This window comes from Heterocephalus glaber, unplaced genomic scaffold (assembly GCF_053883595.1).
Source record: "Heterocephalus glaber isolate CG9 unplaced genomic scaffold, H.glaber_assembly_v1.0 deba00000122, whole genome shotgun sequence".
NCBI lineage: Eukaryota > Metazoa > Chordata > Mammalia > Rodentia > Bathyergidae > Heterocephalus > Heterocephalus glaber.
In genome coordinates this window covers 72,909,729-72,924,182 of record NW_028258138.1, presented here as the reverse complement: position 1 = coordinate 72,924,182, position 14,454 = coordinate 72,909,729, and the positions used below count along the sequence as shown (strand labels likewise).

The 14,454-nt window shown below is 36.3% G+C and overlaps 1 protein-coding gene and 1 non-coding gene across 11 annotated transcripts in view; both read left to right on the top strand.

Annotated features, from left to right (window-relative positions):
- Positions 1–14,454, top strand: part of Kpna1 (karyopherin subunit alpha 1) — a 50,227-nt gene that overhangs the window by 23,813 nt on the left and 11,960 nt on the right. For 5 of the 10 annotated variants that reach the window (XM_087209341.1, XM_087209345.1, XM_087209356.1 and 2 more), the window contains 6 exons: positions 1,623–1,717; positions 8,610–8,741; positions 9,906–9,994; positions 10,286–10,385; positions 11,148–11,311; positions 13,252–13,330. In XM_087209341.1, coding sequence (XP_087065467.1) covers positions 1,623–1,717; positions 8,610–8,741; positions 9,906–9,994; positions 10,286–10,385; positions 11,148–11,311; positions 13,252–13,330 — 659 coding nt within the window. Of the gene's footprint in view, positions 1–1,622; positions 3,040–3,117; positions 3,371–4,848; positions 5,033–8,609; positions 8,742–9,905; positions 9,995–10,285; positions 10,386–11,147; positions 11,312–13,251; positions 13,331–14,454 lie in introns of those variants that run through there. The other 5 variants (XM_087209367.1, XM_087209374.1, XM_087209363.1 and 2 more) reach the window with 5 other exon arrangements.
- On the top strand, positions 14,195–14,301 carry LOC147830489 (U6 spliceosomal RNA). Its single transcript, XR_015439416.1, has one exon. It is a non-coding gene; the product is annotated as a U6 spliceosomal RNA (small nuclear RNA).

Genomic DNA, 14,454 nt, shown 5'->3' with positions numbered 1-14,454 from the left:
CGTTTGTATGTCAGGCTGGTTGTAACTTGAGGGTCCACTGTATATGAAGGAAAGGTGTATCTTGCTACTCTTCTGAAAAAGTCTTCTTTCAACATGTTGAGAATAGTGGTTTTCTCACATAATATGTCTTTTTACCACTTTACTACTTTCGTGCTTGTATTTTAGTTTACTGACATCCCACTTGAAAATGTGCAAACTAGAATAAGATACTCCAGATTTGTTATTACTGATGGGCATGATGAGAGTTTGCCTTTTTTGTCCTAAGACTGTCCATTCTAATAATTACTCTTTAATTAGTTGTTTTGGTGTCATGACATAGTAATGTTTCATTGAATTTTCAGCACACTAAATTCCTAGCATTTTTCTTCATGAAGTATAGTTAGATTATTGGTAAGTGATATGGAGTTTTAAAAATTGCCTTTTAGAATCAGTTGTGAAGCCAGGTACTATAGCTTACACCTGTAATCCCAGGTACTCTTGGGAGGCTGAGGCAACAGGATCACTTGAGCCAAGTATTAAAGGCCAGACTCTCCAACATACTGAGCTGTCATCCCCTAAAAATCAGAAAAATCATTTGTGAATTTTGTTTTATTTTGTTTTGTTGCCAGTTTTTACTTTTTCATTTCTGTAATTCAGTATATTATACTAATTTATATTTGTTGTTATCTAATTTCTTTGTACCATTTATTTGAAGGAGAGAGAAAAATGTTGAACAAGGATAAGTCATTAGAGCCCTCTCTGTCACAAGTCAATATGTAGCTATTAGTGCCTTTTTTCAATAAGGCCATTGACTTTGCTAAGAATCTATATGGTATTCTGATCTACCTGCATTTTTCTCGTATTGTCACACGCATGTTACCAAAAACTGTCAGTTCTCTTGCTAACATTAATAGTCTGGTTAGCTGATATTTCCTATCTATTCATGTGATAGTTTTTTTTTTTAATGACTTCTTTTATAAGATACTGTGTTGTCCTAAACGAAAATGAGGTTAATTTGGTAAGTCAGTCTTAATTTCTTGCTGCCTCTACTTAGCATTACAGGTGTTAAATCAAGGTCCGGTAACCACAGAGAATTCTGTGCTGCAGTTTTTTAAAGACAATATACAATAAACAAAAACAAACTGAAAGATCATGTGTAGAAGAAGGAGAAGAAAGTATAACAAAATAACAGTAATTAACTTTCTTTGGATGTCTTTTGCCTTGCTTTTTAAGTTTCCTTAAGTAGTAGCCACAGGAATTTTAATTTTTTAAGAATTCATAGGAACTAGGAGTATAACTCAGTTAAAGCATTTGTCTAGCACGTGCAAGTCCTGGATTCATCTCCAAGGCTGAAAAAAATTGTGTCCCTACAAAAAAGTAAGTTCCACTACAAAAACAGAACAAAGGAACAATTCTGCCTATTCTTCATTTTCATATTAAGTCATATGTTCTTTGTGTGAAACCTGTTGAACTATCCTAGTCTCAAAATGACCAGACCCAGTTTTACTTTTTATTTTAGTAGATTTTTTAAAGTGAAAAAGCTGGTAAATGGAGTGGTATTATGAAGTAATTTTAAGCTATAAAGTGCTTGTATTGAAATCAAAGGATTGTTATTTTTTTCTTTCCTGTTTATTTGGAAACAGAACCTAACCCTCCTATTGATGAAGTTATCAGCACACCAGGAGTTGTGGCCAGGTTTGTGGAATTCCTCAAACGAAAAGAGAATTGTACACTGCAGGTGCGGAACATTTTCATTTCTTGCCTCATAACTTAGTTTTCTGTGAAAACTTACTTTGGAGGGAGTGGTGGGGGAGGGAAAGTACAAAAGACTAAGATGTGATATGTGTAGGTATCAACTCCCCAAGGTGAATGTATTCATTATGTATGTATTAGTGCAAATATGTATTAATTAATTTTTTTGTGTGTGGTATCAGTGATCACCCTCAGGACCTTGCACTTGCCAGGCAGGCGTGGCACCACTGAGCCACATCCCTGGCCCAAATATGTATTAATTTAAAAAAAAAAAACTTTAGTATATGAATTTTCTATATGAAGGATTAAGTTTGTTCATAATGATGTTCCTCATAAGTACTTTGCAAACTCTTTTATAGATTTGGTGATATGTAAAGTCATGATTATACTCGAATTTGTATTTTTAATCTTTTAAGATGTTTTGTTATTGTGGATAATACTTAGTAATAGGGAAATGCTTGCATATAAGAGCCATTATAAATAAGAACTTATGGGTGAACTATGTAAAATTTGGCTTCGGAGAATTTGTAGATACTTGTTGGCTTTCTCAGGATGGTGTATACCATGGCTGGATCAGAAACTCCGTAATCTATAAATCTGGTCCTAATTAATCTTCCTACTCTAGAAGAACTGACAAGGAGAGGTAGCTTTGTTGAGAATCTGTGTATCTCTGGTTATGTCCATTTAATCTTTAAATACTATAATACAGCAGGAATCCAAGAGGAAATTCTCCAACCTCTGAATTGGATAATTCTCATAGTAAAAGGAACCAGTTGAAAACTATCATTCTTGTACACTTTTTTTTTTTTTTTAACCCCAATAAAGTTGGAGTTTTTGCAAGGTGGTAAATGTTCAGTAGCTAGGCTTCCTTGAAGTAGCCAGCTGAATCAGTACAGTATCTATATTATCAACAAATACTTGTGATCTTATTGTAAGTTCTTTCTGTAGTGTCTAATTTGAGTGGGTCAGATACTTGGGGAATGCAGCTATAAAATTTGGCTAGGTACCAAGTAGAACACAAAATGGGATTATTTTTCCAAGTAATTTTTTGCCAGTAACAAGTTAATCATAAAGATTCCTCTCCCATTTTTGTGCTTTTGCTGGTGCCATGTAGGGACCAGGGCATTTTAATAAATAATCCCTGTCCCCTGGCTCTTTACTGGCAAGACTATTGTAGGTTAGGTTATTCATAAGTCTTAATGCTTTGTCTTGATATTTTCTCTTTTGTCCTGCTGTATCTTTGTTCCTTTTATATCTTTATTGCGGTGATGAGTTCCTTCCAGAGGAAAAGCAAGAAATCCAGAAAAGGTAGAGTACTTCCGTGTCCCATCAGTTTTCCTTCTCCAGTTTGATAACTAACTAGTCCCCATGTTTATTTGAATTAAGACTCTGTTTTGCTAGCTGCCTCCTGGATTGTAATTCTGGCCCCATCTAAGGCCAGAATCACCAGAAACCTGAAAATAAACACATTGACCCTGAGAGCAAGGGAAGAGAGACTTTGCTCAGAAAGAAGGAAATCCAGATAACCAACACTGCAGAGAACAGAGCCTGAGCTAAACAGCCTGCCAGGAGAACCAGAGGGAGCAAATGAGGAACTTACTGCAGTTTATCATTTGAAATGCTTTGTAGGAAGCGGGAGGTAGGGAAAATTATCATTTTATTCATGGTGGAATAAATGTTTTTGTTTTATCTCTGGGAATGAGTGTAGTTGAGAATACTGATTTTACTCCTGAGTGTAGCATTTCTTATAGGTGGTTGCAGAGGTCCAGTTCTTATGCATAAAAAAGGAAGGTATAAATTTTCAGACCTAAAATGAAAAAAGTGAGATGATCTTTCCCCATCTCCATGTACTGATGTACACGATTAGTATAGTATGTTCTCAGACAGTGCCCTTTCCTGTGTTAACCCCATGTAAACTCTACTGTCTGTACAGAGGGTGTAGATTCCACCCTTGTACACATTAATAATTAGGCTGAAAAAAAAATAATTAGGCTGAATGATTTTAAAATGATGCTTCTGGAATTGACCACCCCATGATTTTCACCATAGCTATTTCTAAGGCTGAGAAACAACCTACCTATTTATTACAGTTGTCATCTCCAACTTTCCTTCTGGGCACATTTAAGTGTAGCATGGTATTCTCTCTCCAGTGTGAATAGTGGGTAACCTTGGCCACTCTGAAAGCAGTGGGGAACAAGAAAATTCACAGACCCTTAGAGCCAGGGAAGTTCATGCTTTGCCTTGTTTTCAATAATTAAATGTGCTCTGAAAAGCTTGGAGGGTGCTCCTTCCTGTCCTCTTGGAGAAGAATAGGATGTAAGCTACTCTGATACTCTTGCCTGCTTACAAGGGATACAAATAATACATCTTTGGAGTGGGGCTCTTGCCATTTCTCTTCCAGAAAGAGAGCCAACACTATGATGCCAAGAGGAAATTTGATGGCTTAACTCAGAAATAAGTCCCACAGACAAACTTAATTTCTTTGTTTCATAGCTAAGGAACTGAATCCTGGTAAAGGGTTTCATCATTCTGATTCTGGTTTCTCAGATCAGTGAGGTGCCTCAAACAAGGGAGCTAAAAATGACTGTTTGGGGTACTGCTACCCAAGTACTCACTTGTCCTCAAACTGAAGGGGAACATAGATGGAATGTAGGATTTTATTTAAGAGCATTTCTTGAGCTCAGTGACATGTAAGTCTCAGCCATACTTGAGCCTTTGGTGTGAGATTGGGCCACTGTGGTATGTTATTGTGGGGTCACTATGTGGTTCTTAGTCTAGGCCCTGCATCTTTGTACTGTCTTTTGCAGTGCTAAGATGTTGCATTACCAAACGTTAATAGAAGCTTATAAAAATGTCTAGAAATAGATACTCCACTAAAAGTTGTAAGTTTCAAATAAGTTGGCTAAGTTTCCTCTTTTCCTACCTTTCCTATCCCTTCTAAAAGCTAAATGTGATAAACTGCAGTAAGCCTTCACCCTCCTATGCCTTTTCCCATTTTCATTGATCTCTCTGCCTTTCCTGGGAGGTTGCTCAGTTGACTCAGGCACTATTCTCTGCAGAGTTTGATATCTGGGTTTATTTTTCTGATGTGAGCCTTTCTTTTCACTTGCTCTCCAGGTGAGCCTGGCATTTGCTAGGAACCAGAGTGGAACCGGCAAAGTGGCCAGCAACAGAGTCCTGATCCAAATGGAGAAAGGGAACCAGGCGTACCTCAACCTGGAGTGGGAAACTTGATAGGAGGTCAGAAGTACTTCAGCTTTGGATTCTCATTTTCCTTATTTAAGGAGCTGAGCACCAGAAGGTAGAGACTGAGAAAGGGGAGACAGAAAACATCAAATCTTCAGTGTGCAGTTGTCAGTTGTAGCCTTACTTAGCGAGTTCTGGACAGTGAAAAATAATAGTGGAGTGACACTTTATGAGCAGTTATAGCTGCAGGATAGGTTGTTTTCTTGTGTGGTGCCATTCTTAGAATAATAAGAATACAGTAGTTTAACAAAAGGAAAGTGAAGATTATAGTTATTTTGCCCAACTTTTCTTTACTTTAAATGATAAAGATTTCTTAGATTTTCTTTTCAGATTATTGATTTTCTCTTGAGTCACATGATTATTTTCCCATTTTACAGCTCTTTTCCAGGTTAAATTTTAATACAGTACCAGGGCCAGAACATTTAAAAAAAAAAAAAAACAGTGAATATCTCAGTGAAATACATAAGGGTAGACTGATCAAAGAGAAGTTGTATAGTTCAAAGCATTTAAAGAATATTCTTACATGTTAAACACATTTGATAGTTGATTCTTCAAACATTAACAGGGGTGCTTCTCATACACTAATAGGTACAGAAAATTTTACAAGTGCAGTTTGATGAGTTTGTATGTGGTGAAAAAAACCAAAGTTACTGGCATTGTGTGTATTTTTCATGCGTTATTAATGCCCATGAATATGGTTAAGTTTTCAGTGGCCTTCTGTTTATGCTTACTCCTTCTGTTCCTTGTAACAGAAAAACTACCTTTTGATTTCTATTCTTGAGTCTTTGCATTTGGAGGTTATCATCATTATATACATCTTAGTAATAAACATAAATCTGACAAATTGTTCTTTTATTAAGATGTACTGGTTTCTAATTTTTAACATCCGTGTTCAGGTTGTTATTCACTTATTTTTCATTTTCTTGATCATCATTTCTATTTCATTTTATTTCTTCATTTTATTCACTTAAGTAGCTTCTGAAATTCCATCTCATTTCCTCTGGAGCCTTTGATGCTAGACCTAGTTTGAACTCTGGCACCAATTAATATTTGTTTGGGGTTTTTTTGGTACCGGGGATTGAACTCGGGTCCTTGCGCTTGCACAGCAGGCGGTGAAACCACTGAGCTAAATCCCCAGCCCTGGCACCAGTTAGTATTATAAATATTTTTTTCTCACTAATAACCTTAATGTATCTTTTATTTTTCCAGGTTATTATCATTTCTTCTGCATCAAAATGTTTCTGAAATACTCTCTCTCTTTGGCATATATACAGATCTTACATACTATTTCTAGATTGAGTTTTCTTACAGTTTTCATTTCTTTTTACTTGATTTTTGCAGCATGTGATAACTGTTCATTGAACTTTTCACTTGCCTTCTGGTAGGATAGTATGCTTAGTCCGCTTTTATTATCACATCAAATGGCTCTGATTTAACTAATTCTCCTAGTAGACACAGGAACTATTTTAGGTGAACTCTTGTTTTTTTAGCATAAATAATCTGGCATGCCATTGTTTGAAATATCTTGCCCTAGATTCTGAAACCAAAACATCTGAAGTAGTCTCATGCCAGTGTCACAGGCATGTTTTAGAGAAGAAATTATGCCTAGGCTTTGTAGCATACTACAGTAGGAGTCTATAATCTAGTCCTTCTCTGACTGGCTGCTTAACATTGCTCAAACCATTAGTCACATTGTTGGGTTTTTTTTCTGGTTCTTCATTCGTAACTAGAAAACCCAGACATTTTACTTCCCTGGATTTTGTGAGGATCACTTCAGGGTATATGTGAATAATCCTTTAAAAGTATAAAGTACTATGCAAATGTAAATGTTTTTAATTCAGACAAATTGAAAGGATTCAAGCATTGCTTTCATTAATTTAATTATAGAAACAAATGTGTGAAGAGTTTTTTTAGTGATATTCAGGACTTAATCCATAAGTTTCATGAACTTTTGTTGTAACAAAACGTTCTCAGATAAAATATATGTGCTCTTTAAATGTGGTGTTCTTAGTGTGGGCCTCCCAACTGCTATAATTTCAGTGCCTAGGTGAGTTACCACACCACTTTATTGCACCTGTTTTTGTCATTTTTATAGGTTTCTTTGAATATCCTCCTCTTTTAAGTGTCTTCTGTGAATTTGCTGTCATTCATGTAGCTTCGGACTGTGCCGATCAGATTGTCTTGCCTCTTTGTTCCATCTTTCTTCATCTTCAGTGATTGATGATTTTGTTTTCTTTCTAGCAGTTTCCTTTTATTTTATCCAGAAGCTTAGAAAAAGTCATGTGCATTTTTTTCTTTTTTGGTACTGGGGATACAAGTGCATCTTTTGAGAACTTGTTATCTCATTCAAAGAGCATACCATTGACTTTTTTCCCCTGTGTTTGTACTTCAGTGAAGGATAAATAAAAGACTGAATGGGGGAAAGAATCAATCTCAAATTTAATTAAGAATTCTTACCTAAATAGAAATGTAAGCTTTCATTCTTGGATCCTCCATATTAACCTAAAGAGTGAAGTTAGGGCTGGGGATTTAGCTCAGTGGTTCCGACACCTGCCTAAAAGAGCAAGGTCCCAAGTTCAATCCCCGGTACCAAAAAAAAAAAAAAGTCAAGTTATTGTTAGTGTATATAGAATTAATAATATATAGTAGTTTTTCTTGACCATAATTTCTTTCATATCTTCTGTTTATCGTTGCTGTGGTAACAGATTAGCCTTTACTCAGTTCACCTTTTTACCCCCTCCTGTTATGAATGCTTTAAAAAAAACTCTGTCTTAATTTTGAGCTTTCTTGTTTATTGGAAGGCCTGTATGCTCTGAAATTGTTTTATCTGTTAATTGTATGCCTGTTAATTTGTTGGTTTTTTTCTTTTTGGTTTTGGTTTTTTGGTACCGGGGATCGAACTCGGGTCCTTGTGCTTGTGCAGCAGGCAGTGAAACCACTGAGCTAAATCTCCGGCCCACCTGTTAATTTGTTTTGCCTACTTAACATTTAAATTAAATTTGGCCTACTTTAAGACATTTCACATTTTTCTCTGACTATATTTTATACATTTAATACTGATATTCTTTCCATTTTACTTTGTTTATCCTCTAGAAATTTTTATGAGATAAGATACATAGAGCAGTGCCGAGGGAATGTAGGGTTTTCCAGTGAAATTGTTTTTCCTATCTTTTTTCCCTGGTCATCCATGCCTTTCCATGTGGGCAAGTGTTTAGAGTTTCTTGTGACTCCAGAGATGACCTGTGCAATGGCTATATTAATGAATATATTTCCTTTTAACCCTTAAGACAATATATAGTGTGATAACAAATTAATGTATATTGTTTTACATTTTATTTTTAAACTTAAATCTTGGGGGAATCATGCCATATCAGCATGTGAAACACTCATATTTTGGTGTGTGTCTTGTATTAACTCTCTCTTGATCTGAAATTTTAGACAACTGGAAGATTCCTCTAGGCTGAGGTATTTCTTCTGGGAGTGTCTTAAAGATTGAAATAATGTTCACCTGATAAGTGATATGCAAATAATGATCTCAGACACATTTCTTCATGTACAGAAACCTTTATTGTTATAAGTAAACAAGTTTTTAAATTCTAAAAAGATAATAAAAATTATTTTTGTCTTTATAGTTTGAATCAGCTTGGGTACTGACAAATATTGCTTCAGGAAATTCTCTTCAGACCCGGATTGTGATTCAGGCAGGAGCAGTGCCCATCTTCATAGAATTGCTCAGCTCAGAGTTTGAAGATGTCCAGGAACAGGTAAAAAAAAATGCAGTAAATATGCAGAAGCAGATCAGTAAAATTTTCCCCTTTAGTCATATTTAGGACCTGAGTTTGACCACTTGGTCATGATAATCCATGCTTTGTTACAAGGAAATTTTCTAGAATTCTAAATTTAACCAAAATAGAAACTGTTTTAGTAACAGTGGGCACAATTCATTGTAGACACCTCTAACAATGTTTTCCCTCTAACCTGGAAATTTCCCCTTTTTTTTGAGACACGATATTGCTGTGTAGTTTAGGCTGCACTTGAAGTCACTATGCAACCCAGGTTAGCTTCAGACTCAAAGTGATCAGTTTTGCCTCAGCTTCTAAGTGCTGGGATTATAGGTTTGCACCACTACGCCCACCTTCCAGCCTGGAATATTTTGAGCTCTGTAGATAGACTTTTTTTAGTATATGTGCTGCCGAAGTGAGCACAAGATAGACTTTTTTAACCTATGCAAGCATGACTGATATGAAAGCTTTTTGTTTCAGAATCTTTAGTGCTGAAATAGATCTTTGCTGCTTTTGTGCAGAAAAAGACACAGATAACATGAATGTTTTATTACTAACTTATCAGATATGTTAAATCACTACTAAATGAGTATGACTTTTCTTTTAGTTTTATTGAGCTTTAACTGACATGCAACAACCTAAATATATTTAAAATGCACAGTATGACATGTCTGTGTATCCATGAAATGAACATTTATCAACTCCACAAGTTTAATAAAGTTATCTGCGTTTTAATTGTACTTCCTTTCTCTTTGCACTATTTGTCGTTTTAAACAAGCGTAAAGTATATTTTTAATCAACCTAGCCATTTGAATCTCTGCTCTGTACTAACGACTGTTACTTGGAATGAGGATGGAGTTCTCTAAAGAACAATTGGTTCCCCTTTTAAATAAAATTTATTTAATGGATGATCACATTAATTGCTTGTTGTACACTTCAGAACAGTATGCATTGTCTTTCCCCAGTCCCACAACAGTGTCGTTTGAGTTCGTGATGAATGGATTTAAGAATGTTAATGGTCCAAGTACAGTATATTAACTACTGTGTAATTTCTTAAAGTATTACCAAGATGTGCTAGCATCTTTTTTTGAAAGAATTATGATTCTTAAACTATACAACTGTCATTAATGAATAATTTTTTCACAGGCAGTCTGGGCTCTGGGCAACATTGCTGGAGATAGTACCATGTGCAGGGACTATGTCCTAGACTGCAATATCCTTCCTCCTCTTTTGCAGTAAGTTTCGTCTCATTGTGGGTTTTTTGTTTCTGTTTTTAGTCACAAAAACATGGAAAGTTCCTCAGAAAACATTACATTTTGGATTTCCTAGTGTTTTCATGACATACATTTTCTTTTTAATTTGTTCAAATCATTTATGCACCCTATATTACTCCAGTGCCAAAATTCTGTATTATTTGCATTAAAATTCATGAAGTTTTACTGTTCTTGATAAAAGGCAATTTTTATCTTTTGCCATCAGAGAATTAATATGTTGTAAAATTTACTATTGCACCCTCATGTTTGTAGGTTATTTTCAAAACAAAACCGCCTGACCATGACCCGGAATGCAGTATGGGCTTTGTCTAATCTCTGTAGAGGGAAAAGTCCACCTCCAGAATTTGCAAAGGTAAGGAAATTGTGGGAAATTTGTGGGAAATTGGCAAAAAAGTGCAGTTAAAGCATGTAGTAACCAATAATTTTTTGTTTGATTTGTTTATTTTTTGGTTTTTAGAGACAGAGTCTCGCTATGTAATTCAGGCTGACCTCGAACTCACAGTTGCCCTCCTGCCTCAGCTTACCAAGTGCTGGGGTTACAGATGTGTGCCACCGCACGTGGCCCAGTATTGTTTACTAAAAGATAGTTTATGATAAAATTGAGAATGTTAGTATTATCAGTTTCTAGAGAAAGAGTTTTTGTTGTTTTATTTGGTCTTCTTACTGCCAATAAAAGGCTCTGAATTCAGCTTAAAACGTTAGCATTTTTTGCTCCTAACACAGTCTGTATCATACAATATTGTATTTCCCAACTTTGACATTTGTGAAGGTTTACTTACCTCTTTGGTCCACTAAGAATATTTTAACAAAGAAAATCTCACTCCATGGATCAGTGTGTATAAAACTTTGCTCCCTGAGATTATTTTCTGTGGGTTCTGACGACCTCAGCAAAGTAAACTATAAGACCACTGACAGTCCCAAAGACTGGTCAGGCCCTTGATAGTATCACTCCAGAAGCCACCAGGTGTCTCCCTGGTAGCTGCCTTGAGTATCTCACCTCACATCTGCATTTTTTTTCTCTTGACCTTGTGCTTGACAGGCACCTGTGGTGCCACTGAGCTAAATTCCTGGCCCTTCTGTTGAATTTTATAATCACACCATATTCCTTTTACAGGTTTCCCCTTGTCTGAATGTGCTTTCCTGGTTGCTTTTTGTCAATGACACTGATGTATTGGCTGATGCCTGCTGGGCCCTCTCCTATCTATCAGATGGACCCAATGATAAAATTCAAGCAGTCATTGATGCAGGAGTATGTAGGAGACTTGTGGAGCTACTGATGTAAGATACCTTTAAGAATGTGTGTCTGCTTCTCTCCCTTATATTAGTTTCCCACTTGCTAATACTTAAATGTTAGTTGATTGAACATCTTGCTGATCTGTTATGCCTTGGACTACTACTGTCTTTTGTTACTTGTTTATATTGAGGTCAGATATTTTGGTTTGGTTTGGTTTGGTTTGGTTTTCAAACAGGGTCTCCTTATGTAGTTCATTCTGGCCTTGAACTCACTAGCCTGGACTAAGGCCTTGAGCTCTCAGCAATCCTCCTGCCTCAGCCTCCTGAGTTCTGGGATTACAGATGTGCACCACCACATCCAGCAAGTTTAGTTTTTTGAAACTTAGAAAGAACTTATTCTGCTATAAGCAGTTTTTCAGCACAAACATTGGGGGAAAAACTGATCTGTGTAATTCGAGCCCATAGTAGATGACCAACAATCAACCGGTGGACATCAAAAGTCATATTGCCAGCTGGGGATTTAGCTCAGTGGTTTCATCACCTGCTGCGCAAGTGCAAGGACCTGAGTTCGATCCCCAGTACCCAAAAAAAGGGCCCGGGATTTAGCTCAGTGGTTCCGGCGCCTGCCTCGAAAGCGCAAGATCCTGAGTTCGATCCCCGGTACCAAAAAAAAAAAAGTCATATTGCTGCGGGGGATGGTGGTACACGCCTGTAATCCTAGCACTCAGGAGGCTGATGCAGGAGACCCGCCTTGACTACATAGCAAGAACCTGTCTCAAAACACCAAAAGAAAAAAAAAGTCTTTTCTTACCTGTCTCATTTAGACCTTAATCGAGACTAGGATCAGACACTTACTCTTTGTAATGGCCTAGTAGAGTGGAAGATTTACTCATGACAAATAATTTGAGACTAATAAGTTTCTCAACAATATGTGAAGTAGAAAATAATAAGATAATGGGGAAATGGTACCGTTACAGGCAACATGAAATTTAATTGAAGTAAAAAGTAGATGCACAGAGATATCTGAGATGTGGTATGTGGAGTGGACTAGATAAGTGTAGTGTACAGAAAACAGCTGAGATACAGCTGGCCCTGCACTGCTTGCAGATCAGTTACATAGAGCTGTGGTGGATTAAAGGCAGTACAATACCGCAGGGCTCAGTATTCACAATCTGAAAAGTAGTCCTTTGTATCCTTTAGCTGCTAGATTACATTTTAATCTTTCTTTTTAGTCATCAAATCTTAAAATAAATATGAAAAAGTTGGCAATTTTAGGAAGAATCAGCATTAAAGGAGAGAAAGAAATGGGAGCTTTAAGAAAAGTTAAAAGATACCGACTTACCCTGAAATCAGGACTTAATATCTGCTCTTGAATGTATAAATAAGTCTTTATGGAGGGTCTTTTGGAGTAAGGCCACTTGGTAGTTTATTATAAAGAGCTTAGCATTTGAAGTGTGAATTCTTTCATTTTCAAAATAGTTCAACTGTTGACATCCGTTTTACCTCTGTGAAAATGAGTTCTATAATTTTTAAAGTGTTGTCTAAATTTAATTAATGCCCTCCATTATCCCAGCAACACAGAAGATCAGATAAAGAGGAAATTGAGTCTATTTTAAAGTATGGGCGGGTTGGAGTCTAGGTGATGAAATACTTGGGGAAGATTATCAGGAAAGATATACGACCTTTTTTTCCCCAAAAAAATACTAAATAGAGAGGAAAGACAGGTATTCTAGGGAACACCAAACATTTTATCAGGGTAAGATTTCCCTAATAATCAAAATAGGTGGGGCTGGGGATTTAGCTCAGTGGTTCAACTGCCTGTCTCGAAAGCGCAAGGTCCTGAGTTTGCTCCCTGGTACCAAGGGGGGAAAAAAGATAGATGTTTTTTTGCTCTAACATCTGAATCATATATATATTGGATTTTAGCAGTAAAGAAAAGAGACTAACAGAACTGTTGGCTATAATGTTTATTTTTATGGTTGTAGGCATAATGATTATAAAGTGGTTTCTCCTGCTTTGCGGGCTGTGGGAAACATTGTCACAGGGGATGATATTCAGACACAGGTAAGAATAAGTGGTAACTACTGTTTTTCTTCAAAAACAGTACATTGAATTTTGTGAACATGTTTCTGTTAGAATATTTAGCTCCATATTATTGGGAAGAATGAACACTGTTTTACCACAGTTTGTTTAAAATGTACTCTGGGAGACTGAGTCAGGAGACTGTCCCATGCAAGCCCAGCCTGAGCAACTTTGCAAGACTTCGATCTTAAAATATAAAATACAATTAATTAAAAAAAAACAATTAAAAGAATGCCCTGAGTTGAATCCTCACCACTGCAAAAAAAAAAAAAAAAAAAGTTTTTGTTACCCCTTTTGGCTTTAGGCATCTACTTTCAGTTTATTTGGTAACTCTTTGTTGATGTTTGTACCTGTTTTGGGTCCTATAATGACTTTTGATATCAAGACGTATTCACACTGGATTATTCCAGTTCTTTCTCCTCTAGATGCCTCAGTTGCATTGATAGTGATGCCTTAAAACTGTCCTCCTTCAGTAATGTTGCAGTATTTTGGTTCTTTGCCTAATTGACCATTCATTTCTCCTTAGCAAGGTCCTTTTTCCATTCTTTGTCATTTATGGCATTCTCCAGGGACAATCCTTTGGCTCTTTTCCTCCTCTATATCTGAACCTCTGCTACCCCAATCTCAGTGAATAGCACACCATTTGTGTACAACAGAAACCCAGGCATGTATTTGATTCTTCCCCTTTCTCTAACTTACCATTTATTAAGTCCTTTTATTCTGTATCTGCTCATCCCTTGCAGTTTAGTTTGGACATTTTAGACAAGAGAAAAAAAGAACATGAATGTTGGATTGTATTTGTGTAATATATCTCTGGAGGGATACATAGGAAATAATAACACTGATGTGCTCGCTTCAGCAGCACATATACTAAAATTGGAACGATACAGAGAAGATTAGCATGGCGCCTGTGCAAGGATGACACGCAAATTCATGAAGCGTTCCATATTTTTGTTCACTTGTGGCAGTTACTAACTTCCTACAGTTTTCTTAAAATCAAAAGTGATCTAGTAACCTGTAAAGAAAGGATTAAAAATTTCAGATATTCTAAAAAAATAATAATAATATAACAACACTGATTATCTGTGATGAAAACTGGTTGTTCG